General features: G+C 38.1%; 1 protein-coding gene and 1 non-coding gene across 2 annotated transcripts in view; both read right to left on the bottom strand.

The window, feature by feature from the left end:
• The window catches only part of MED13 (mediator complex subunit 13), a 115013-nt gene that overhangs the window by 56956 nt on the left and 30263 nt on the right, over positions 1-27794 (bottom strand). Inside the window, exons 4-9 of the mRNA XM_062216061.1 lie at positions 27489-27634; positions 25253-25450; positions 22952-23146; positions 21054-21216; positions 20764-20874; positions 13033-13716 (exon numbers count right to left, since the gene is read on the bottom strand). Of these exons, the coding sequence (XP_062072045.1) occupies positions 13033-13716; positions 20764-20874; positions 21054-21216; positions 22952-23146; positions 25253-25450; positions 27489-27634 (1497 nt within the window). The remainder of the gene's footprint in view (positions 1-13032; positions 13717-20763; positions 20875-21053; positions 21217-22951; positions 23147-25252; positions 25451-27488; positions 27635-27794) is intronic.
• On the bottom strand, positions 18239-18371 carry LOC133747398 (small nucleolar RNA SNORA38). The gene has a single exon (XR_009864351.1). It is a non-coding gene; the product is annotated as a small nucleolar RNA SNORA38 (small nucleolar RNA).

Raw genomic sequence — 27794 nt, 5'->3', positions numbered from 1 at the left:
AGTCTTTTTAAGGTATTATCTTCTCTATGGGACTTTATCCTGACTACTTTATTTAAAATTGCAATACTACCCATCTGCCTAAGCAGTAATATCCCTGATCCTGCTGTATTTTCCCCCTACAGCACATGTAACTATGTTTATGATGACAATTTGTTTATCATGTGCATAGCTGATTGTCACTCCCACTAGATAAGCCCCACATGGTCAGGGAGTTCATCTTTGTTCACTGAATTATCTTAACTACCTAGAGTCTCTGGCAAAAATAGGTACTCAATAATTATTTGCTAAAAAATACATGAAATCTAAAAGCCACACAGGACTGAGACACTTTTGCAGTTAGTAATACTAAAATATATTATCTTGTACTTCCAAATAAACTATCTTTATACATTAGATAATAGTGATACTCTGCTTATCTGTTGAGTACTGAGGAAAAAAACATATAAGGTTTGGGAGAAACGAAGGTATAAGGACAATTCAAAAAGTTTGTAGAAACAGAATTAAGTTTATTTGAGTGCAAAAACACAGAAATTCATGCAGTCTTTTGTAACATACATTTCCCATGAACTTCTAAAAGACCCATGTATGTGTGAGTTTCAAAATTTTTTGTACCAAAATATTTTTAGTTCTACTTTCCACAAACATCTTGAAGTGCCCTTGTCTTTGCCAGCCTATAAACTCCTTGAATGGCAGGGATGTCATGGTTCATTCATCTATTCACTAATATCAGCACTGGCAGCATTCTACCCTCTATCCACCAAGGGCAAAACAGGCCATCAAAACAAAAACTATTACCTTCTAAACATGCTATTAAATGTTCAACTATGTATCATTATTCCAAATATGCCCCCACATCTATCCCAAAGACTAAAATGCCAAGTCTACAAAAACTTTCTTCCATGGCAACACAATGCTAATACAACTTGTTAATGGAGATTATTTTATAACTAATCATTAAAATAGTTTTGTTCCATAAACATTTCTTAAGAGTAGCTCTGTATCTCACAATATTAGACCCTAAATAACTGTTGGATGACTTGTCTACAAGACATTCTCTAATGTAAATCTTATCAAAATAGTATTTTTTCTACTTTGACAAGTCCTCTAAATATTTATTTAAAACTTAAATAACTTCATAAGAAAGGAAATGGAGGGTATTATCCCTTGACTTTCATGTGGGAATTATGTAGAAATAAATGATTTGCCAAGGTCACATAGTGGCAAAGTTAGGGCTGGTAAGATTTTAAGCATTCATTCAAGTAACTACTCAGAAACACCACAATATAAGAAACCCCTCCACCCATAGCCTAAAAAACACTAATACTTTGTGTAGGGGTAAATTAAAAAAAAAAAAAAAAAAACCTATACTTTTCGTATTAAATTGTCTTCTCACAAAAGCATTAAAAACTGTCACACTATTTACGTAAGTGGTTGCTAAACTAGTGTGCAGTTGTTAAAAGGACTACTGCTAATACATAGTTTTATTAAAAATAAAAATGAGTAAATCAAATGCATTGCCTAAAGATGACTTTTTGTTATTTTATTGAATCATTCTCACAGACATCAGGATATGCAAAGAATTTAAGTGTAGTCAATAATATCAATAGAATCAAGTCACAATTAAGAAATATAAATCATTTACATTATACATTTTTCTGTATTAATGCTGATAAAAATAGAAATAAACTGTGATTTTTAAGAGATGCCAGCTTAAAATCCAATTATCATTTTGTCACTATCCACTTGTATTGTATACATATACTTTTGTAAATGAGATTAACATGTCCCTCTCCTAAAAGAAACTTCCACATATAGCCAAATAATAAACTACAGAGACAGTTTCATTATATATGAAGCTAGGTACAGATAAACTAGAAGAGGATCAGATACAGCCATGAACAGGAAGCATTACAAAACCCAAAGCATATTTAAATTACTTGTATATTATTCATTAATTATATCTCCTGCCTTTCACTATTACAATAACATACTATCATATAAGGTGCTGGCTTCAACATGGCTTATGGTAGCATATACTTTTACACTTTTATTCAATAAGGTACGACATTATATTAAGACTGACAATTATAAGAGATAACCTATGGAGAGAAATGTTAAGGAACAGATGAGTTAATAAATTTCAAAATCCTTCTCCTTTTTTCAAATGGTACTACTTCTAGAACTACTCACATATTCAATATAAATTCTTACACTCAAATTAGCTGTCTAAAGCACAGCTTTATTGCCTTAAATAACAAATATAGAAGGCTTACTTAAAAAATTGAGTACAGTCAAATCAAAACTAGTTTATTTAATCAGAGACTTCTATGAAATAAAGGCATTCAAAACTACCTGTAAGGGATCAAATAATGCATTCTATACATAGAACAGAATCTGGTAGATCACTAATACAACATAGAAGCTACTTCTAATGATTAGCATCATGGTTAAGATAACCTGATGTACCCTGACCACAGAACAAAACATTAGGAGCACTATGCTAAAGAACAGTTTCTTCTTTCAGCATTTAGAAAGGTTTCCCTCGGAATCATAATAGCAGCCTATTTTAATCAAACATGAATTCTACCAAAACTAAGCACTGGGGCCAATGCTGTGGCATTGCCAGTTAAGTCACTACTTATGAAACCAACATCCCATAAGGGTGCTTTTTCAAGTCACAGCTGCTCCATTTCCAATCCAGCTCCCTGCTAACAAACTTGGGAAAGCAGCAGAAGACAGCCCAAGTAGTTGGGCATCTGCCACCCACGTGGGAGACCCAGATAGAGTTCCAGGCTCCTGGCTTCAGCCAGGAACAGCCCCGGCCAATGCAGCCATCTGGGGAGTAAAACAGCAGATGAAAGATCTCTAGATTCCTGACTTTGATCTGGTCCAGCCCCAGCCATTAAGGCCATGTGAGAGTGAATCAGAGGATGGAAAATCTCTCTCTCTCTCTCTCTCTTCTTTGTTAAAAAGATTTATTGGTTTGTTTGAGAGATGGCTTTAGAGAGAGGCAGAGGCAGAGAGAAAGACAGATTTTTCATCTGCTGGTTCACTTCCAAGATGGCCACAACGGACGGAGCTGCGCCAACTCAAAGCCAGGAGCCAGGAGCTTCATCTGGGTCTCCTGCACAGATTCAGGGGTCCAGTCCAAGGACTTGTGCCATCTTCTACTGCTTTCCCAGGCCATAGCAGAGGGCTGGATGGGAAGTAGAGTAGGCAGGACTCAAACTGGTGGCCATGTGGAATGACGGCACACTAGGCGGCAGCTTTACCAGAAACACCACAGCACCAGCCCCAGTAAATAAATCTTAGAAAAAAAACAAAAAACAAAAACAAAAATGAAAAACAAGACTATTGTTCACTGTCATTTATCCACTATTAAGAGAGAATACTGCCACCTTAAAGAGCAATCAATGGAAACCATTTATTTTAACCAAATGGAAAATGAATAAATGAACCAAATGGAAAATGAATAAAACAAAGCTCTGAATTTCTTCTCATTCCATAATTTCCTATGAAGACACACACACACACACACACACTCTTATATAAAAGTCAACCATTATTATAAAGCAACTTGTTCTTTCTAGTGATCTATTTTTTTTTTTGCATTTTATATCTGTTCTAAATGGATTATCAACGCTTCTTCTAATAACTTTCAGACACATGATCCCAGCTGCCTGATGGAATCTCTAAGAAGGCACCTCAAACTGAATTCACATTTTCATACTGTACAGAACTGAAGTCATTTAGCACAGAGAGAGATGGATACAATCTCAATCCCTCTCTTCCAAGGCAACATGGATTAATTAACAATTTATATTATCTTATTAAGATGAAAAAATATGTATGAATATACTACCATGTAACTTGTTTCTGTACTTTATAATCTATCTAGAGGTCTTTGCATATTAGCTCCTACGTAATTCCCTTGTCAAAATGGATATGCCACTATTACTTAATTATTTAGCAAAACTTTACCTTCATAAAGTATATATCAATAATTGTTTCATGATGCTCCTATTCTGAGAAACAACTTTTCAAAGATGCTAAAATCCAAGTTTGCTACGATTTAACCTACAACAGCAAAAAAGATGGTAGGAAAACCTTAGAATTTGTTCTTTATCTTTCCATCTCAGAAATTAAAATGCCTATTCTTCATCTCTCCTGCTACTCCTATACTGTCCTATTCAGCTGGCTGCAAAGTTACTTCCAGTCTACTTCACAGCATCTGCAACCTTCCTACATCTCTGCACCCCTGCTGTTTCTAATTTCCTGGTGAGAGTCTTACATCACTTTGTCTAGCTACTCAAACTCATGTCCAAACTGATCTCCTTTTATACATGCCTCTCTCTTCATTATTGAAATGAACTTTCAATCATGTTATTTAATCTTTCCAAAATCATTCTGCTCCAAAATCTTATTTTAGCTCACTCAAAAAGCTTACAATAGACCTCCCCATCATCTCAACAGTAATATATAATCTTATGAAAACATTTTGCTATTCCACTCTAGTTCCCTACCTCACTTTTCAAGTCTCATCTCTCATCATGACACCAAACTACTAGGCAGCACCCCTGTAATCTAATCATGCCAAACTATATAAAGCTTCTAGATATCTACAAATGTAATATTTCCTGCTCTGTGGCTCTGCATCCCTACTGTATTTCATTTATACCTACATCAGAGAATTTAATCTGTTCATTTCCATTAGAATACAATTTCATTTAAGACCAAGACCAAATTTATTTTATATCCTAACAGTGCCTCAAGGCACCTTGTATACAACAGAAACTTCAATTTTATTTAAACTGGTAGAGAAAACATATCTTTGAATATTAATGTAAAAAGAAAGAAAATGTGGAGGAAGAAAGAATTTGGAGGACTTTTAACAGTCCTACAAGGAAATTCATTAAAATTACCTGCTACACAATTAAACACACTTTCCAAGCTCAAAGCATGGGAAGACTAGACATTTACAAACTCTGGGATATTTACTGAAATAAAGCAAACTAGGCTTTCTATAGCTAAGAAAGGTGTTTGATTCACACTACAGCTTTAAAACTGTAAGAGCTTCTATGAAGAATTTAAGGATATTGTTTAAATGCCACCAAGAGAAACTAACATAATTCGCAGAATTCACTTTAATGTCAGGGGTTGTCATCTGACTCTGTCAATTGGCTTAGTCACATTCTATAGATGTTATTCATTTGATCCTCATCATTCAAGCAATGTTAATTAATAAAAAATACTGAATTATCAAGTTATTCCAGTAACATCCTTTTCACTATGGGGGAACAATCCTATTTCATCATAATACAAACAGTGAAGACTACAGCAAGTATTTCACTATGTGGTTTGGGCGGGAGGTGGTGGTGGAGGTTACTAAAATAATATGGAGGAAGTCCCCTAATGAAGTTAATCATTAAACATCTTTGGGGGGGCCGGTGCCATGCCGCAGTAGGTTAATCCTCTGTCTGTGGTGCCAGCATCCCATGTGGGCACCGATTCTAGTCCCGGCTGCTCCTCTTTCAATCCAGCTCTCTGCTGTGGCCTGGGAAAGCAGTGGAGGATGGCCCAAGTGCTTGGGCCCCTGCACCTACATGGGAGACTAGGAGGAAGCTCCTGGCTCCTGGCTTCCGATCGGCACAGTTCTAGCCATTGCAACCATTTGGGGAGTGAACCAACGGAAGACCTTTCTCTCTGTCTCTCTCACTGTCTGTAACTGTACTTCTCAAACAAAATAATTAATAATCTTTTAAAAAAATCTTTGGGGTATCTAATCTAACAGCTATTATTCCAGAGTTCAAATGTCTGTGAAAAGTTATTCATTTCATTAAAACACTGTAACATTATTAACATTTTGGGCTGGATAATTCTTCACTGTGGCACACTATCCTGTGCACTGTAATGTATCTGGCAGCACTTCTGGGTTCTACCTACCAGATGTCAGTGCCACACCCCCAGTTTGTCTACAGCCATTGCCAAAGGTCATTTGGGTATGGGACTAAGGGGCAGAAAAACTACCACAACTGAGAACTAATTCCACAGAACAATTACAGGAAAAGGACACAATCATTCAGATGACAAAAACATTAAAAAATAGTCAAACACACTTCTACCATATTAAGTATAGAACAAACATATTCCATGAGTATTTCTTAGTTTCACATAGGAGCTAAGCCTCTGATGGTTGACCTTTGTTAATATTTATCACATCTACTAATCTACTATTATGCTATAAAGCAAGGCGCATTATCTAAAAGTGAATTGTGAAACAACACATATTTCAATAACTAGCATAACCAAAACAACCTTCACTTGAGACATAAAATTACCACAAAGAAAAAAAAACTTTTATTCAAACATTTTTCCTTTTCTATAATGCAGAAAATATGGTGGCCATAACTAAGCAGAAACAGAAGTATGTTAATATCTTAACTTATATAATCATAACTCAGCACCACTCTACTCTGTATGCTTCTTTTCTACACTATGTTTCTTCTTTCTATTCTTACTCAGTAAGAAAAATGTCAAATAATTTAAGAACAGAGTCTAAGGTTAGCTGGATAATATTAAACAATCACTACTCTTATTTAAAGCTATGCCTAGAATTCTAAGATCTTATGGAATACAATGGGCCCATAAAAACTCACTAAAGTTTTTAAAACCCAAAATACTCAAACTATCACATTTTTACATACATTAAATAAAAAAAAAACTAAAAAGAAAACAAATTTTAAAATACTCAAGTATTACAGGGCCATATTGTCATTTCATTCAAACAGTTGTGAAATTTTTACTTGTGTCAAGGATTGTTCTAGGATTATGTATGTGTGTTTTATATTAGAAGAATACAGCAGTAAACAAAACAAAGTCCTAGCCCTCATAGGGTTTACATTCTAATAAGGAAAACATAATTAACAAATACATTATATAATTTTAAATAATGATATATTTAATATATATCATTAAAGAGATTAATTAGAGAAATTGAAGCAATATATCAGATAGGCAAGGATACTGGGGAGAAATGACAGACCACAGTTTAAGACAGAATGATTAGTGTAATCCTCCCTGAGAGGGTAACATAGGAGCAGGACTGAAAGATAGGAAGGGCTGAGCAGTTCCCTCCCACTCTATAATGCCATGATGAATGGGCTTGATTTTTTTTTTTTTTTTGACAGGCAGAGTGGATAGTGAGAAGAGAGACACAGAGAGAAAGGTCTTCCTTTTTGCCGTTGGTTCACCCTCCAATGGCCGCCGAGGCAGGCACATCTCACTGATCCGAAGCCAGGAGCCAGGTGCTTCTCCTGGTCTCCCATGGGGTGCAGGGCCCAAGCACTTGGGCCATCCTCCACTGCTTCCCAGGCCATAGCAGAGAGCTGGCCTGGAAGAGGGGCAACCGGGATAGAATCCGGCGCCCCAACCAGGACTAGAACCCAGTGTGCTGGCGCCGCAAGGCGGAGGATTAGCCTGTTAAGCCACGGCGCCGGCCGGGGCTTGATTTTTTGAAGGAATAGCAAGAAAACTGATGTGACTAAATGAGGAAGCAAATAGGATTTTAGTAGATGAGGGTGAAGAACTAGCTAGGCAGGAAGTTGTGTACAGTCCTACACATCAGGAGAAAGGGTTTGGATTTTATTCTGTGATAAAGGGAAACTATTGGAGAGGATTAAGCAAATGAGTAACTAATATTTAATGTATAATAATCAGTCTGGATGTTGTGCAGAGAATGTATTTAGAAAAGTACAGAAACAGCGAGATTAACAGTTCAGATAAGAGCAGAGGCTAACTTAGATTTATATTACATTTAGCACACATAAGATTTTTTAAGACCTATTTTCCAAGATATAATATGCTTTCAAGACATATTTTCAATGACATACTATTTAATGTTAGATTTCCATGACCAGAAGAGTATCCTAAAATAAATTTAGGAAAATTTTAATTAATTTTAAGTAAAATCAAACTAGAATACTTTTAGATTCAAGTAATAGAGGCCAACATTGCAACACAGCAGGTGAAGACACTGCCTGCAAGGCCAGTATCCCACACGAGCGCAGGTTCGAGTCCTGGCTGCTCCACTTCCAATCCAGTTCCCTGCAAATATGCCTGGGAAAGCAGCAGAAGATGGCTCAAGTGCTTGGGCCCTCTGTACCCACGTGGGAGACCTGGAACAAACTCCTGGCTTCTGGTCTCAGCCAGGCCCAGCCCTAGCAATTGCAGCCATTTGGGGAGTGAACCAGCAGATCTCTGTCTCTATTTCTCAAAGATCTCTTTCTGTCCTTCTCTCTCTTGCTCTGTAACTGTGCCTTTCAAATGAATACATCTCAAAAAAAAAAAAAGATTCAAGTAATAGATCAAGCACAGAGATTTGTATGCTAAAATGATATAAAGATATAAAGGAATTTTAAAAAAGAACAAATCTTGGGGCTAGTGCTGTGGCACAGCGGGTAAAGCCACCACCTGTGGCACCAGCAACCCATATAGACACTAGTTCGAATCCTGGACGCTCTACTTCTGATCCAGCTCCCTGCTAATAAACCTGAGAAAGTAATGGAAGATGGCCCAAGTGCTGGGGACCCTGCACCCACATGGGAGACCCAAAAGAAGTTCCTGGCTTTGCAATGATCCAGCTCTGGCCATTGCAGCCATTTGAGGAGTGAACCAGCACATGGAAGATATTTTTCTCTCTCTCTCCAACTCCAACTCTAATTCTTGACTTTCAAATAAACAAATAAGCCGGCGCCGCGGCTCACTAGGCTAATCCTCCGCCTTGCGGCGTCGGCACACCAGGTTCTAATCCCGGTCGGGGCACCGATCCTGTCCCGGTTGCCCCTTTTCCAGGCCAGCTCTCTGCTGTGGCCTGGGAGGGCAGTGGAGGATGGCCCAAGTGCTTGGGCCCTGCACCCGCATGGGAGACCAGGATAAGCACCTGGCTCCTGCCATCGGAACAGCGCGGTGCGCCGGCCGCAGCGCGCCTACCGCGGCGGCCATTGGAGGGTGAACCAACGGCAAAAAGGAAGACCTTTCTCTCTGTCTCCCTCTACTGTCCACTCTGCCTGTCAAAAATAATAATAAAAAATAAAATAAAATTTTAAAAAAGCAAATAAATAAATAAATCTTTAAAAGAAAGGGAGAGAACAAATCTCAACAGTAAATAAATATATCTTAAGAAAATGAGAGAGAGAGGGAACAAATCTCTAACAGTAGAGAATGGACAATTCCCTAAATCTCAAGGAAGTGCCAATCAGAAAAAACACAGTAGAGAAAAATTCACAGACTAGGATTAAACCAGAGGACAACAGGCAAACTTTACAAACAGGAGAGTCAAACTGTCTAGAAAAATCAGAAGAAATCTGAATTTAAATTTCTAGAAAGAAATGAGAAAAAGTTGAAAATGGAGGAATAGGAAGGTTACTTTTGAAGGAAAATGCATAAACTGCCTGGTAAAAATAGGATCTAGCACTTATATTCTGAAATTTTAGGGACAATTCTTCATGTCCCCAAGAACCCCTGAACTAGATATCCTAAAGATAATTGCTGGACACTAATACATAGTATATACTAAAATATTTGTTGATTGAGCAAAGGCTGCCAATCAACAAACTCTGACTAAATATACAAAATTTCCAATCACTCTATCTATTCTCTCACTCTAAAATGCATACAAAAACTATCAGAAATATGATGAAGCATAACAAGGAAAGATCAAAATAAAGCACTTCTAAAGGGAAAACAGGACATTAAACAAGGATTCTTTTTTAAATCAGAGTTTATAAATATTTTAAAGCCCCATTTTCAGCTCTTTTTCTCATTTCTGTTGAGAGATCTAAGTCCAGATCTTTTCTAATTTTTTTAAGCTATGTGACTCTCCTACTATTCATATACTCTGCCTGCATTCCCCTCTAGCATATTCTAGGCTATGACATTTCTTCTACTGTTTCATCTGATTTTGAAAATAAAAATTAAGAATTCAAGAAAGGACTACAAGAAAGTTGAGGAATCCCCTTAGACCATAGAGCAACAAAAGGAGTAAAAAAGGAAGGACTGGGCATGTGAGCAATCAAGATGCCAGTAAGATGCCTACACCCAACTCAGAGTATGTGAGCTCGATTCTCAGCTCTGGCTCGGAATTTCCACTTACTGCTAATGCAGACCTGGGAAACAGTAGATGACAGGATGGCTCAAAAAGCTGGATCCCTGCCATCCATGGAGTAGATGTGGATTGAATTCTTGGCTTCAGCCTGGTCTAGCTCTGCCATTGTGAGCATTTGGAGGGTGAACCACAGGATGGGAGCCCTGGATCTCTGTCTGCTTCTCAAACAAAAATGTCTTTTAAATAAAATTAGAAAATTACAAAAGTTCACAATCTGAATCTGAAGTTCCAAAGAGAATTTGAGGAAAAAAAGGAGATAGAATTATTGAAGAAAAAAATAATCTCCCAGTGGTGGGACATAAAAAAAGACTTTTTTTTTTTTTTTTGGACAGGCAAAGTTAGACAGTGAGAGAGAGAGACAGAGAGAAAGGTCTTCCTTTCGTTGGTTCACCCCTCAAATGGCTGCCACGGCTGGCGTGCTGCACCGATCCGAAGTCAGGAGCCAGGTGCTTCTCCTGGTCTCCCATGCGGCTGCAGGGCCCAAGCACTTGGGCCATCCTCCACTGCACTCCCGGGCCACAGCAGAGAGCTGGCCTGGAAGAGGGGCAACCAGGACAGAATCCGGTGCCCCAACCGGGACTAGAACTGACGGTGCTGGCGCCGCAGGTGGAGGATTAGCCTATTGAGCCGTGGTGCCAGCCAAAAAAGACTTTAAAATAAACAAGCCCTTCAAGTATCTAGCACAAGAACAGGAAGGAAAAAAATAAACCATTCTATGTACATATATGTTTGTGAAATTTCAGAATTCTGAAGCTGTAAGACCCTCGAAGCTCTAACTGCCTCATGGTGGTAGCAGATGACATACCTGAACAAGAATGTGATAGATCACACATTTTCTCTGTTACACTGGACATTAGAAGATAGTAAAGAGATCCTTAAAAAGCTCAAAAGAAAAATTATTTTCAACTAAAAATCTAATACCTATTCAAATTACTAATCCAAGTATGAAGGCAAAAATCAAGTCATTTTAAGGAATGCAAGGACATCAAGTTTATCTCCCACACTGTCTGAGGGAATTAAGAGATTCACCAAACAAACAAACAAACAAAAAAAGGCAAAAACAAAGTCACTAGTTTACACGGAACAGTGGTTTAAACTTAGCAGGCTACTGAAATAAAATCCCACAAAGATCTAGAAAACAAGTCTAAAAAGCAACTGTTCCTTATTATAACAAAACATCATGGTAAAGTTATAAATGCCTGGGGTTAGCATTTTGGTACAGTGGGTTTATCTGCTGCCTACAACACTAGTATACCAAATAGGTGCTGGTTTGAGTCCCAGCTGACCCACTTCCGATCCAGCTCCCTGCTAATTCACCTGGAAAAGCATCATGTACTAGGGTCTCTTACACCCACATGGGAGACCTGGATGGAGTTCTAGGATCCTGGCTTTGGCCTGGCCCAGCCCTACCCATTGCAGCCATTTGAGGAGTAAACCAGCAGGTAAACGATATCTCTTTCTCTCTCTGGCTCTCCCTCTCTCTCTGTAACTCTGCCTTTCAAATAAATAAAAATAAATACTTTTTAAAAAGTAATAAAATTCACAGTAATTATATTAATAGAAATATATATATATAAATCAAGAATTGAAAGACAGTTTACAGAAATAATAAAGTTTAAGACATTTAACTTTTAAGGAGCATTTATGTAATGAGAAGGTAATTCATCAACAAAAGGTCAACAGTTCTAAACAATAAAAATGCCATTTCGTTGGTTGATTTTCACCTTTTAGAAAAACAAAAAAGCAAAAGTCTTATTGGAGTGACCATAAAAGTATTCAGAACAACACAGAAAGCAAATGGAAACTTGAAAAGAAGAGCTTTGTTCTGCTCTGAGTATGCTATGAAGCAGACAAAGACAAACCAAATACGACAAAAGCACATACAACTAATACAGGATTAATATCCAGAATATGTAAAGAATTAAAACATGTACTAAAAAGTATGATCAATGTCAATTAATAAAAAAGGAAATCCAAATGTCCAATAAATATTTTAAATGATACTTAATCTCACTGTGAATCATAAAAAAACATGTGTTAGCACAATGAGATACCACTTTGCATACAGCCGATTAGCCAAATTAAAAATCATGTAATACCAAAGTTTTGACGAAAAGGTAGAGCAACAGACATTCTCACGGTTTGCTTGGTTCATGAAGGTATAAACTGTACACCAATGGCTTAGACTCTTAATGTCGAAAATGGAATACTTCATGGTTCAGCAACCCTACTTTTATATGTACTTCCTAGAGAAGATTGTTATACAACTGCACAAGGATATATGTACAAAAAAATTTGCTACTACACCCTTTGTTGCTGTGAACAGCTGAAGATAAACAATATATTCACCTTCAAAAGAGTAGATAAATATTATGGTATACAAGGGGTCTTCAAAAAGTTCATGAAAATGTGCACCAAGAAAAAACTATACATCGATTTTAAAATTTTTCTGCAACCAAATAAACATTTTCCATGAAGTTTTTGCAGTATCCTTGTATTCATAACAAGGATGTACCATAAAGCAGTAATTAGCTAGAACCACATGTATAGAAATGGTAAGTATCAAAGTCAAGATAGTAGAAGGAAGAATGGAGGAAGAAAAACAGTACACAATAGTTCTATGTTCAAAAATCCTTAAGTTGGCTGATGAACATGTACTTATATACTATTTTCTCACTGTTTTTGTGGTTGGAATATTTCATAGTAAAGAGGTTCCTTAGGAAAAAACATGGTAAAGACATACGCAAAGTTAAATACTTCGGATTTACTACCATGAATCCTACTCTGAAACCAATCCCAGGATCCTAGTATCAAGAACTTTCATCACTTCCACCCTTAACTTATAATAGCAACTATTAAAAAATACATACTCTGTAACTGATGTTACACTTTCCTGTCCAAAAGGTCCAACTGGATCATCCTTGAATTTATCACTTGGAAGTTGAGGTGGTAAAAACTCTACATCTTTTTTCTTTGGGACCTTGTAATACTTCCAGGCTATATTAGCTTCATCTTCTTCCAAGTTTACTGCTGTACCAACATAGACTGTAGGTTCTACAGTTTCCTGGAACTGAGGTGGGAAAGACTGAGACAAACTGTCTATCCTATCTTCCAGTGGTTTAGAAGGAACCAAGGGATCCGGTGTTGGCATTTGATAAAAATGTTGACTCTGAGGAGTTGAAGGTGTTTTAGTCACTCCTTCATCAACCACATCACATGGGTGAGGACTAAGTGGGGGAGGCTGAGGTGAATTTGCCATTTCACTACCATGCATCTGAGGAGTCTTTGCTACATCATTAGTTCGGATGTTTGAAAATCTCACTTGACTGTCTGGAGCAGAGATCACAAGTCTTTGGCTGGCTGAATCTGTATCCATGCCAACATCATCGCTAATAGATACACGATGGTGAAAAGGAGTCAAGGGGCGCTTCTGTGGCTTTTCACTCTTTTCTTGCTTCTCGTTGGTCTTGTGCTTAGGAAGTACTTGTTGTTGCTGACCTAATGATGGTGTCTGACCCTGCTGTCCAGCATTTCTTGACTTGAGATTTTTGTGCCTGAAAAATGAAAAGAAAGCTTTAATATTTACAGTATCACCATTACAGCAAAGTATGTAAATTAACACTCTTAGACATCTCAGACATCATTTGTTTTTCACACAAAATAATAAAATGATTTAAATTTACACTGGAAAAAAATACTGTTCAGTGACCTAAAAATATAAGAACATGAAGAAAGATTCCTAAAAGCCAATTCCCTTATGTTCATTTAATATCTAGGATCCAACAGCCAAAGATGATCTGCCTTATAATTTAAAAATCTTAATATCTGGACAGAGATAAGACTCTAGTTACTTTAAGATAAACAGGGATCAAAACGTTTGAAATTTATTCACTGATATTTTATAGTTATTAACTGTTATAAACGAATGGCTTGGTTGAGCTCAGTTATCACCTATAATCCTGAGCAAATGACTACAAAGCAATTTCTATTCTGCTAAATTAAAAGATCAGTCTGCAAAGCACTGGATTTGACTGAGTGAAGGGTCTAACATTTTACCTACCTTCTCCCAAGACTTAGCACTAAAGAAACAGATAACTAGAAAACAAAAAGAGCATGCCTAAAATATCTTTTCCTCATAATTTCAAGCAATCCTAATTCAAAAACTTATGATATATACTTAAAAACCTAATAATTTCACTCACAGTTTAAAATAGTATGCTCTGAGATTTCCAGATTCATAGTGAATGATACATATAAAACAATTTTTTCACACTAAGAAACATAAAAAAAAGTGGTAGAATATATAGCTTAAACATTCAGTATCCATTAGGTTTACTTTTACTGTTTTTGAAGTACTTGAGTCCCTAGCACTCACATGAGAGATTCAGGTTGAGTTCCAGGCTCCTCACTTCAGTCTGGCCTAGGCCCAGCCATTGCAGCCATTTGGAAAGAGAACCAATAAAGATCTCTCCCTGTTCTCTATCTCTCTGCCTTTCAAATAAAATGAAAATAATTTTTTAAAGGCAAAAGGCCTAGAATAGCAAAATTCATCATTAATTTAAAATCTCAAAAGTAAAAAGAATGCCAAATATCTCATTAACATTTTATACTAACTGTATGTCAAAATAATATTTTAAATAAGTCAACTACAATGGATGTCAAAATTTAAAACAATATCTTCAGCAAAAGAAAATGCCTAGATGAAGCAACCATAGTAAATATGGATAGTTAATAAATACAAATTCACTGTTTAATTGTTCAATTCTCTTACTTTTATGTATGGTTGAAATCTCTTAGAATGGGGTAGAATTAAAATATTTTTAAAAATTAACAATGGAAGCTAAGAAGAGCAAGATTAAAGTATTCTGGGCCAGCGCGGTGGCTCAATAGGTTAATCCTTCGCCTGCGGCGCCAGCACACCAGGTTCCAGTCCCGGTCGGGGAGCCAAATTCTGTCCCGGTTGCTCCTCTTCCAGTCCAGCTCTCTGCTGTGGCCTGGGAGGGCAGTGGAGGATGGCCCAAGTGCTTGGGCCTTGCACCCGCATGGGAGACCAGGAGAAGCACCTGGCTCCTGGCTTCGGATCAGCGCTGTGCGCTGGCTGCAGCAGCCATTGAGTGGTGAACCAACGGAAAAAAGGAGGACCTTTCTCTCTGTCTCTCTCTCTCACTGTCCACTCTGCCTGTCAAAAAAACAAAAACAGAAACAAAAAACAGAGGTAGCTCCTGGCTCCTATCTTCAGATCAGCCCAGTTCCTGCCTTTGAGACCATTTGGGAAGTGAACCAGCGTACGGAAGATATCGTCTCTCCCTCTCTCTGTCTGTAACTCTGCTTCTCAAGTAAATAAATAAATCTTTAAAAAAAAAAAAAAAAAGATTAAAGTATTCTAAGATTCGTGCTCCCATAAACAGAACATAGACTCTGATTCACTTTAGACTTTAAGGAAAGCAAGCACAACAAATGTTGAATTAACAAAAGAGAAAAAAACAGAATACCAAGCTCCTAAGCCAGCAAAAAAAGGAAAATAGATAATAATAGCAGGAAGGAACTAGGAAAGCAAAGAGAAAAATGACAATACCACTCACTTATCATTTATTCAAATATCTGAGAATGATCCATGGATCGTTTCAGGGGTTCAAAACTATTTTTATAAAGCAAAGCACTAATTGCCTTTTTGTCACTGTGATATCTAGAATGACGTTGCAAAAGCAACGGACCATAAAATTGCTAGCCACTGAACATGAATCAGAGCAGTGGTACCAACAATACTAATAATAGTAATCATTACTTTTTGTACTATTTTATACTGTTTGCTGGTTTTTTAAAAGCCATTTTCACTTAAGAATGTCCTTCATGAAGACAAATATAATCTTATTAGATTTTACCAAATTTATTAAAAATAAGTTTTATTAAATCCCTTTACATACATGCTTTTATGTTCTGTTAAAGAAATAAGAGGTAAAGCATTTCTGCTACCTGCTGAAATACAATGACTGCTTTGAAAAATGCACTTGTACAACTGTTTGAGGTGCAGTTTAAACTAGCCACCTTTTCTGTTGCTATTTTAGAAAACATAGTTGATATCTAAAGAAATATCTTATTCATGTTAATATTACTGGTTTTATGTTCCTTTAAGTGTAGTGCTTTAAAATTTCTCTAAAATGAACATAAATAGTTAATAATCCATATAAATAAAAATATCTTAAGAGTCCTCAATAATTTTTAAGTATAAAAAAGTTGAAACCAAAAAGCTTGTGAATTAGTCTACTTTACACAAACAAGTAAAGAGAGAGGCTCTCCATTAATGAGGTGAATTATTTGGCTCTGTTCCAAGTATACAAGAGATTTTTATATTCACATATTCTCTTAACCAGCTCTAAGAGTAACTCTCAGCAGTGACTCTTCAAATTTTTGACATTAAGTCACAATCCTTTCTTTCATACAGACCTTTTTATAAAAGCTAGGTTTCTTCAGAGAAAACAAGTTTGTATCATACTAGAACTCAAAAGTTGGGGACTCTTTCTAGAAGAGTTGTTCTCAAAGCAAAGCCCAACAAAGTAATTCCTTTAAGATTCTTGTCTTCCTATTGGCCTTAAGTTCCCAGTACCCTTGAAGCACAGTATGTGGTGTTAAGCGGTTTGCTTTCTAAGAGTAATTTTCTTCTTTACAGTCAACGCAAGTTTAGTATTGGTAAATGTGCACTACTCAGCCTCAAGTCAGTTCAAGAAAAATAAATATTTTCATATGCAAAACAATCAAAGTAAAACTGGCTGAATCAAGTTGATGTCCCAAGTAGTATTTAAATAACCCTCTTGCCCACAATTCTACCACATTGCCCACCTACTTTATTTCCTTCCCTGTGCTATTCTTAAATTTTAAAAAGATTTAAAATCTTTTTTTTTTCTGACAGGCGGAGTGGACAGTGAAGAGAGAGAGAAAGAGAGAAAGGTCCTCCTTTTCCGTTGGTTCACCCCACAATGGCCGCTGCAGCCAGCGCACAGCGCTGATCCGAAACCAGGAGCCAGGTGCTTCCTCCTGTTCTCCCATGTGGGTGCAGGGCCCAAGGACTTGGGCCATCCTCCACTGTACTCCTGGGCCACAGCAGAGAGCTGGATTTATTTATTTATTTGAAGGCAGAGTTACAGTGGGAGACAAAGAGAGAGAGAGGTATCTTCCATCCACCGGTACACTCTCCAAATGGCTGTATTGGCCAGGGCTGAGTTGATCTGAAGCCAGGAGCTTCTAGGTCTCCCACATGGGTACAGGGGTTCAAGCACTTGGGCATCTTTTACTGCTTTCCTAGGCACATTAGCAAAGAGCTGGATTGGAAGTGGAGTAGCTGAGGATTATATGGAATGCCAGCACCGCAGACAGCAACTTAACCCACTGTGTTGGGCCTTAAAATCTTTTTAAACAACAAATTACTGCCTCATTTCCCTTAAGAGTAAGACTTCATTACAGAAGGCACCTTTTTAATTAGTGTATCCTGAGCCTATGATATCTCATCACAGAATAAATACTAAGAAATATAATAATAAATGTTTAAGTCATTAATAGCATTGTTTTTGTTTTTTTGACAGGCAGAGTTAGACAGTGAGAGAGAAATAGAGAAAGGTCTTCCGTTGGTCCACCCCTCAAATGGCTGCTACAGCCGGCGTGCTGCGCCGATCCAAAGCCAGAAGCCAGGTGCTTCCTCCTGGTCTCCCATGCGGGTGCAGGGCCCAAGGACTTGGGCCATCCTCCACTGCCTTCTCAGGCCACAGCAGAGAGCTGGACTGGAAGAGGAGCAGCCAGGACAGAACCGGCACCCCAACCGGGACTAGAACCCGGAGTACCAGCGCCGCAGGCGGAGGATTAGCCTAGTGAGCTGTGGCACCAGCCAATAATATTGTTTTTTAAAAAGTAAACACAAGCAAAAAAACAACTTATGTTGTTCTGGGATGATCAAATAAACTATGACTCTTCCATCCCATGGAATACATAGAAGTTGTTTTAAAACAATGAGATAACATTAATATTTATGACTGAGAGGTGGAAGACAGCTTGAAATATAAAATGTTATAGTAATTTTTTTTTTAATCAAGTGGGATGGCTGGTCTCAAGCCTGCGGTGTAGCAAGATGGTCCCAGAATTTCCCCAAGTCCACATTACTTTGCCTCCAATTCTTACATGTTCAAAGACAGGGAACCACAGACACGCCTTTGTAGGAGGATTTTTAAAAAGGAAATGACCATAGACACTGCAAAGTTACTAAAGGTGTAAGCTGAGCAAAGTCATATGCTTTGAAAATTTTAAGTGCAGAAAATCTCTATATACTTGGAAGAAACTTCTGAAAATACAAAGAAAAAATTTTAAATAAAAGTTCAGCTTCAAGATAAAAAGTTTAAACTTACGTTCCTAACATGTGTTTCTGAGTGCCTTCCTCTATAACTATCTCAGACAAAAATGTTTAAAACCCATATCTTTTCGAAAAGAATAAAGCAAAAGCCTAATTTGGAAACTAAAACAAAAGAGATGTTTTATAAAAATACCAATACAGGGAAACAAAAGCTTAATTTCATTTTAGTGTTCCATTGATCTTAGACCAGGAATGGACAAAATTTTTTTAAGTGACCAAATAATAAATATTTTAGGCCAGTCTTATGTCCCGACTGCAGTCAGGCACAGCAAAACATTTCAGTCATTGTTGCATAATATATAGACAGTGGTCCCGTAAGATTATACTGCCTAGTGATGTCATGGCTGCACTGGTTTGTGCACATATATTTTATACTGCTCACATGACAAAAACCTAAAGAAGTGATGCATGACTTGTCCTCAACTCTGGCACTATTGGGACAAAAGCAGCCACAAACAACACATGAATGAACACATGTGAATGTGTTCCAGAGGGTTCTTATTATGGCTACCAAAATTTGAACAATACATTATTTTCTTGTGCCACAAAATATTTTTCAACTCTTTAAAACATAAACATTTTCAGTTCACTGGCCATACAGCAGGCCAAATTTGGCCAACTGAACACAGTTTACTGACACCCTGATCTTACCCAAATTATGTCCTAAACTAGGTATAGTTTTGAACTATTTTAAACTGTTAAATAAGAGCTAACTATCCATATTTTTATTACAATGCCTCTATCAACAGAGACAAACTTTCTTTTTCTTTCTTCTTCTTCTTCTTTTTTTTTTTTTTGACAGGCAGAGTGGACAGTGAGAGAGAGAGACAGAGAGAAAGGTCTTCCTTTTCCATTGGTTCACCCCCCAATGGCCTCTGCGGCCGGTGCACCACGCTGATCCGAAGCCAGGAGCCAGCTCTTGGTCTCCCCTGCGGGTGCAGGGCCCAAGCACTTGGGCCATCCTCCACTGCCCTCCCGGGCCACAGCAGGGAGCTGGCCTGGAAGAGGGGCAACAGGGACAGAATCCGGCGCCCCGATCGGGACTAGAACCCGGTGTGCCAGCACCGCAGGCGGAGGATTAGCCTATTGAGCCATGGCGCCGGCCAACAGAGACAAACTCTCAACAATGTTACCAGACTTTGAGAAATAATACAAAGAATCTGTATGAGAACATTCAACCTATTCAGAAATAAATCAGAATATTTGAGAATCTGTCATTGTATTCAACCAAATAAAGCTAATTGTAAAAAAACCCTGGCCCTAACTTGCGTGTGCTACATTCTTTTGCTTCACTTCCCTGACAAAGAGATGTGGCCATTTCTTTGATGAGGCTAGGGATATGAAGGCCATTATTGTTTCCATGACTGAAAAAGCATATGATTTACCATTAATCTGCAGAATAAAATAATAAATTCCAGGCAATAAAATCGTAAAGCCTCTGATAATCAAGTCTCATCAAAAGGCTCCAACATATAAATGTAATTACCTAAAAAATTCCAAAGTCATCCATTCCACCAATCTATCAACAAACCGTTAGAAATCTTGCATTTTAGCAGTATAGCTTGAGTCTTTTGTAAAATCACATTTTCCGATATTTATTTCACCTTACATCTCCCCAAAGAATGCTAAAAAAAATTACTGCACAAAACTCAACTGTATGTACTACTTAAGACACTGTGGAAATTATCTAGTATATTCTATGTCTTAGTGCCATCAAGGAATGCTTTGCTCAAAAGACTTATGTGCCTTTCACCTTATAAATGTTACTTGAGAGTACTTAAAAAGTTTGTGGAAAAGCAATTCGGGGTGCAACTTTATTTTTTCATAATATGTAGAAAATGTGAATCATAAAAGAACTATGCATAAATTTCAAAACTGTTTTGCACCAAAATAAACTCATAATTTTAAAATAATTTTCCCACAAACTTTTTAAAGTGTTCTTGTATATGCCATAACCCAATAAAAAAGTCTCTTTTATTTGGGTGCTAGGAAACAAAGCTTTCACAAAAGTCTACCTCTGGTAACTGATAAAGAACTTAAGGCAGGCACTTGTCTGTATTTCTATAGTCAGCATCAAATTATGTAATTTTTTCTTTTGAAAAAAAAATTCTAACATACTGTGTGCTTATGTAAGCTACTCTAAATCAATAGAATGAGAAATTATTACACATATACATGGGCATCAATCAACTAGAAAAAAGTATACCTCAAACAACTGCAATTTGTTCTTTGTGTGGCTTCCACAAAATCCCAGGATGCCACTTTATCCGCTGTCTCTTCTTCACATAGGCCACCTGATGAAGCAGAATACTTCCTCCTAAGATTTCAAATTATGAAATTCTTTAGAATGATACAATTTTTGTTACACATGAATTTAAAATTAATTTTTAAATCAACTTTCCATTAAAATCACACAAATTCTTATTTATATTTTAAAAAAATCCCCTAATTATAAGTAATTACAAATATGGAATTTTCAAACTTGAAAATACATACTTGTTCTGTGCTCTGTTCATAGTGCATTCCTGCCAAACTCTATCCACCACATGATTTGCTAATTTTCTGGGTATTTTCCCACCATGGTGGCTAGTACTATCAGAATTGAAGCCATCAGTTACTGAAGAAAATTTGACCCACTTCTGGGCAGACTGAGGATCAACTGAAACAAACAAAAAAGAACAGGCTGTAGGAGAACAGAAGTACATTTAAAGTAAAATTACTGGGGTTTCTCATTACTCTGTGATACAACTTGCTCCAGCTATATTTTGAGAACATTTTTATCCTGAGGCAAGAAGTATGCTACCTTTTAAAATTTTTTGAACATTTTTATTTTGAAATAATATGATCGTATATGAACTTATGTTAATCATAATAAGCACCTGTGAACATACCACCTAGCTCTCTAGAATTATAACATTTTGCCAAATTTGCTTCAGAGCTTTTGATTATTTTCTATTTTGAAACTTACAGATATGAATTCAAAGCAGAGGCGTCTATATATATGTATATATATATATGTATGTGTATATATATATTATACAAGTGAAAACATAATTTATTTGAAAGTAGGAGAATAAACAAATTCACACAAGTGTGGGCCTCTCCACATGGAGAAATACCCATCATGAGTAAATCAGAGGACTGCTCACAAAACAGAAAAAGAGAATGGTACCTCCAAGTGTGGTCCAAACTGAAAAGAAACCCTCCCACCCCCCTGACCCCGATTTCATCCTCTTCTATGAGGTGAGGGTGGTACCTTAATCAGATAACAAACAGGATGGGCTGGGGCCGCGGCTGTGACACAGCAAGACAGGCCACCCACAATACCAGCATTCCATCCAAGTGTCTGCTTAAGTCCTGGTCACTCCACTTCCAATCCAGCTCCCTGCCAAGGTCCTTGGGATGGCAGTGGAGGATGGCCCAGGTGCCTGGGCCCCTGCACTCATGTGGAAGACCCAGATAAGTTCCAGGCCCCTGACTACGGCTACTCAGAGAGTTAACAACCAGATGGGAGATCTTCTTTCTCTCTCCCCATCTCTTCCTCTCTCTGTAACTCTGCTCTTAAAGTAAACAAGCAAATCTGATTTAAAAAATGCTTTAAAAAAAAAAAAAAAAGGGAGGGTGGGGGTCTTAGTATACATCCTGCTTAGATGTGTTCTTAGAAGAGACACAGGTGCATCCTGGGAAGGTGGGCATCAAGTCAACAGTTAAAGAGGGTTACTTGTTTAAAAAATTCATTTTATTTATTTCAAAGACAAAGAAACAGAGAGACAGAGAGACAGACAGACAGATGAATCTCCCATTTTCTGGTTCACTCCTCCAAATGTCCTTGATAGCCAGGGATGGACCAGGTCCAAGCAGGCCTCAACTACCTGAGCCATCACTACTGCCTCCCATGGTGCACATTAACAGGAAGCCAAAATCAGGAGAAGAGCCAGGACCCAAGCCCAGACACTCTGATATGGGATACAGGCATTCCAAGGAGCATCTCAATTCTGTGCCAAACACCTGCCTCAGCATGTTAAACAAACGAAACATGCCAATGTGAATTGGATGGTAGAGTATCACTGTTGCTTTCTTAAACTGGGTGATCAAATAAAAAGTACAAGGGAGAATATCTTAATTTTGGGAAATACAATGAGCATACAAGAGTTATTGGGCTCTGTCTCTGCAGTTTATTCTCAAATGGTTCAGAAAAAGACCAGTGATGATGAATATATACATAGAGAGAGGATAATACAGCAAATGTTAACAATTTTGGATGCTAGATGAGTTCTTTGTATTAGCAAACTTCTCAAGCTTGAAAGTATTTCAAAATAAACCACTGTTAAGAGTTTAGGGTACCTAAAATACCAATTTATTGCCAGAGGTGATGAAACAAATGAGTACAATACCTGTCTGGACTTCCTCAGGAGATGTAGGTGGTGTAAGAGTAACTGAAGACATCGCAGGATCTCTTGTAGAAGCAGGCACTTGATGAACACCCAAGCAAGAAGCTGAACAGTGAGAGGATCCCACAGAGCTAGGAGCAGGAATATCTGACTGAGGGACTAGAACAAAACACGCTGGATAGATCATTCGGACGCCAGCTGAAAGGAAAAAAATGCACAGAGTAATCAATTACTATCTTAACTACAGTGGAATCAGTTTTACTCAAAAGTAATAATGGAAAAGTAGATATGACTACATTTATGTAAAGAAATATATTTATAAATATATGCATTGTTAGCATACAATTTTGCTTCTGAGGGAAAAAAGCTGTTAGTAGGGATTTACTTTAGTTGGGATTACCTTAGAAAGCAGTTTTTTCTTTTCATTTTTCTATTTTCTAACTATGAATGTGTTTGTATTTTTTTTTATCACATCTAATTAACTGTAATGTATATCATTTCTTAAAGTTCATTTTACAAGTTCAACAAAGGTAATCTGGGTACAAAAATTATGGACCATTTTATGTTTTTTCTCCATATGTCTCTATTTTAAAAGCCTAGTAAACATTTATATCATTTGCTTTTGTCGTAACTACTATGGTAGCAATGTATTTATTGAAACAATACTATCTTTTCATTAAACAAACAGGAAAAAAAACACCAAATGAGACAATATGGAACATTACCACTGGATTTCAATAAGTATAATCCTATAGATTCTGACTTCAATCATCTGCTCAATTATGCATTCCCTACGCCTTCCATGTTTTCCCAAGGTGGTGTATGTTTTCACCTCATTGTCAGGACTGGCTTTGTAACTTAGTCTAAAAAAAAATTTTTTTTCCCACAGGCAGAGTTAGACAGTGCGAGAGAGAAACAGAGAGAAAGGTCTTCCTTCCGTTGGTTCACTCCTCAAATGGCTGCCACGGCTGGCGCATTGCGCCGAACCAAAGCCAGGAGCCAGGTGCTTCCTCCTGGTCTCCCATGCAGGTGCAGGACTCAAGCACTTGGGCCATCTTCCACTGCCTTCCCGGGCCACAGCAGAGAGCTGGACTGGAAGAGGAGCAACTGGGACTAGAATCCGGCACCCATATGGGATGCCGGCGCCACAGGCGGAGGATTAACCAAGTGAGCTACGGCGCCGGCCCATATTCTAAAATGTTATGTGCAAGCAACATATGCCACATTCTACCAAGGAGCTTTACATGTGCTGGCCAAAGGTCAGCACAGCCTCTTTTACTTTTGTGTTCTGCTAAGAGATTAGCAGGTACCAATTATGGGTTACCTTGTTAACCTGAGTATCTGAATAACATATGTAGAGTACAGTCAATATGAAAAGAGCTGACTTAGGCAGAGCACACAGAAGCCAAAAGTTCTTTATGTACATTCTCTGCCTTTTAAGTCGTTGGAGGCAGTAATTTTACCAAACACTAAAACATAATACACTGGGGCTGGCACTGTGGTTTAGTGGGTAAAGCATCCCATATGGGCACCACTTCAAGTCCCAGTTGCTCCACTTTCGATCCAGCTCTCTGCTGTGGCCTGGAAAGGCAGTGGGAGACAGCCCAAGTCCTTGGGCCCCTGCATCCCTGTGGGAGACCTGAAGGAAGCTCCTGGCTCCTGGCTTCAGATTGGCGCAGCTCCGGCCATTGCGGCAAATTGGGAGTGAACCAGCAGATGGAAGACCCTCCCCCCCCCCCCGCCCCTCCTTCTCTCTCTGTGTAACTCTGCCTTTCAAATAAATAAACACATATTTCAAAAAATGAATAAAAAATAAACATAAAATAATACAGGTTTCACCTTTCCAGTCTCCAAATATTAATTCATTGTAATTATTGTCCTACCCTCAGCATACTTTCCTCTAAGACAGAATGTCTCCCTACAACCCAATGAATTTGTGTTGGATATGTAAGTAGTTTTGTCTAATACAATGTGAGCAGATGTAACATGGATTGTACCCCAACAGAAGCCTTAAACACAACTATGTGGTTAGGCTTGGTCCCTATTATTCCTCTGCTCTCCTAAGCATGGAGTGCCCCAAATACTAGCTGTTCCTTTAATTTAGGCTGCAGAATGAGAAAATATATAATGTCAAACCACAGCCAAGTTGCAGTCCTTATATAACTGTGAGGAAGAAATAAACAAGAAACAAATGCTTTGTGTTGAAAGCCATTGAGGTATTCCAGTTGTCTGTTACTCAGTAAAATCTAACTAATATGTTTAGTCAGCTAGCTTCCCCTTAAGATTAATACTCAAAATTCATACCAACAAGAACTTCTACTGCAGCTAAGGAATCATCTTCCCAGTCCATGTCTTCCTGTTTCTCTTCAGACATCTCCTTAAAGCAACACGAGATAGGATAGAACTGCTTCCATTCACCAATCAGTTTTTTTGTAGCTGAATCAGACATCTTGAATGCCTGTCCTGTGAGAGTGCCATTTAGTCCAAATGGGCTTAGGATAACTAGAAACCCAAAGCAGACATAAAGTAAGTAACAGAGATTGTTACATCAAATATGATCAGATCACACTGAACAATGTGGTAGATAATTAATGTAACTCTAAAATAGAAAAGGGAATTTCTAATGATGTCAGTGAAAGTGAATTTATTATGTTTCATTATTAAGAAGATAAAGTACACCATTTAATATAAAAACTGTCAAGGGTGCCACTTTGAGTCCCCACTGCTCCATTTCCCATCCAGCTCCCTGCTAATGTGCCTGGGAAAGCAGAGGAAGATGGCTCAAGTGCCTGGGCGCCTGCACCCATGTGGGAGGCCTACAAGACACTCCTGACTCCTAGCTTTGGTCTGGTCATTTGTGGAGTGAATCAGTGGATGAAAAATTTATCTGTCTCTCCCTCTCTCCATAATTCTGCCTTCAAATAAATAAATAAATCTTAAAAAACTGCTGGGGCCAATATTTTTTTAAAGATTTATTTATTTATTTATTTATTTATTGAAAGACAGGGTTAGAGAGAGAGAGAAAGTGAGTGAGTCTTCCATCCACTGGCCCACTCCCTAAATGTCCACAACAGATGGAGCTGGGCCATTCCAAAGCCAGGAACCAGGAACCTCCTCCAGGTCTCTCACAAGGGTACAGGGGTCCAAGCTTTTGGGCCATCCTCCATCACTTTCCCAGGCCATAGCAGAGTGTTGGATAAGAAGTGGAGAAGCCATGCCCCCAGCTGGGGGCCACATGCTGGCACTGCAGGTGCCATCTTTACCTGCTTTGGCACAGCACTGGCCCCTAGGCTAGTATTTTGGTGGAGTAGATTAAACCACTGACTGCAATGTCAGCATCCTTTATGGATGCTGTTCATGTCCTGACTGCTCCACTTCCAATCCAGCTCCCTTCTAATGCATCTCAGAAGGCAGCGGAAGATGGCCCAAGACATTGGGCCCCTGCGACCCACATGGGAGACAAGGAGGAAGCTCCTGATTCTTGGCTTCAACCTCATCCAGCCCCATCCCAGCTGTTGTGGTCATTAGAGTAGTGAAGCAGTAGATGGAAGCATGCGCTCTCCTTCTTTAAATAATAAGCAAATTTTTATTTTAAAAAAAAAAAAACCCTGATAAGTATTTGTCTACCCTCAAATGAAAAACAGACAGAATTTCATCATGAACTGGAGTCTCTGTGTATCCTTCAATTTCTCTTGACTCCTATCAAGGAAAAGCATATCAAGAAAAAACAAACGCAGATGTACAAATCTAAATGTTTTTAATTTACTAAACATATAAATTCTTAAAAGTAAACACTAGGTTTAAATTAAAATAAGAACATACTTCCAGCCCTTAAAAATAAGCCAACAAGTTTATAAAATATTTCCTCAGAGCAGGCATTTGACACAATGGTTAAAACACCACTTGGGACACCAGCATCCAAGCACCCATGTGGGAGACCCAGAAGAAGCTCCTGGCTCCTGGCTTCAGATCAGTCCACCTTCAGATCAGTCCAGCTCCAGCCACTGCAGCAATTTGGGGAGTGGACCACCAGATGGAAGACCACTCTTTCTCTGCCTCTGCCTCTCTGTAACTCTGCCTTTCAAATAAATAAATCTTTAAAAAAAATTAATTTTACTGGGGCTGGTGTTGTAGCACAGTAGGTTTAGCCATGATCATGATCTGCAATGCCAGCATTCCATATCAGAGCACCAGTTCAAATCCCAACTGCTCTGTTTCCACTCCGACTCTCTCCTAATGTGCCTGGCAAAACAGCAGAAAATGGCCCAAGTATTTTGAGCCCCAGCCACCCATGTGGGAAGCCTGAAGAGTTCTATGCTCCTAGCTTTAACATGGCCCAGTCCCAAGTGTCAAAGCCATTTGGGGAGTGAACCAGTGGGTCAAAGATCAATCTCTCTCTCTCTTGGAAAAAGGAACATAGACTACACTGGAATCACCACTTGGGGGAAATTCTATCAATCCTAAAAGACAAAATTATCAACTTCAGTAAGGATGTTTTTCAAACAAAAAATTCAATAATTAAGACAATAAAATAATTTACCTTGAAACGGGCTATTAGACTGCTGAGCAAGGGTGATATGCTCTTCACTGAGAAGGTATACGGGTTGATGTTGGTTAATTTCCACACTGGTACAAACATTGCTGTCTCCATGCAAGAAAAAGGTGAAAGAGCAGGACAAGTGCTCACTAATAAAGAAGAAAAAGTTATATTTTAGGATGATTAACAGCCAAAAAAGGTTAACTTTTGTTTACTAAGAAGTTATACTATAAAAAGGTACATTCCTTCTAGCCCAGAAATCTACATCTGAAAGAAAACAAAAATCATGGATATAAGCATACATTTATA

The sequence above is a fragment of the Lepus europaeus genome, chromosome 18, assembly GCF_033115175.1.
Source record: "Lepus europaeus isolate LE1 chromosome 18, mLepTim1.pri, whole genome shotgun sequence".
NCBI classification, from domain to species: Eukaryota; Metazoa; Chordata; class Mammalia; order Lagomorpha; family Leporidae; genus Lepus; species Lepus europaeus.
Note: the sequence above shows the minus strand (reverse complement) of the source record. Positions and strands in the feature narration are given on the sequence as shown.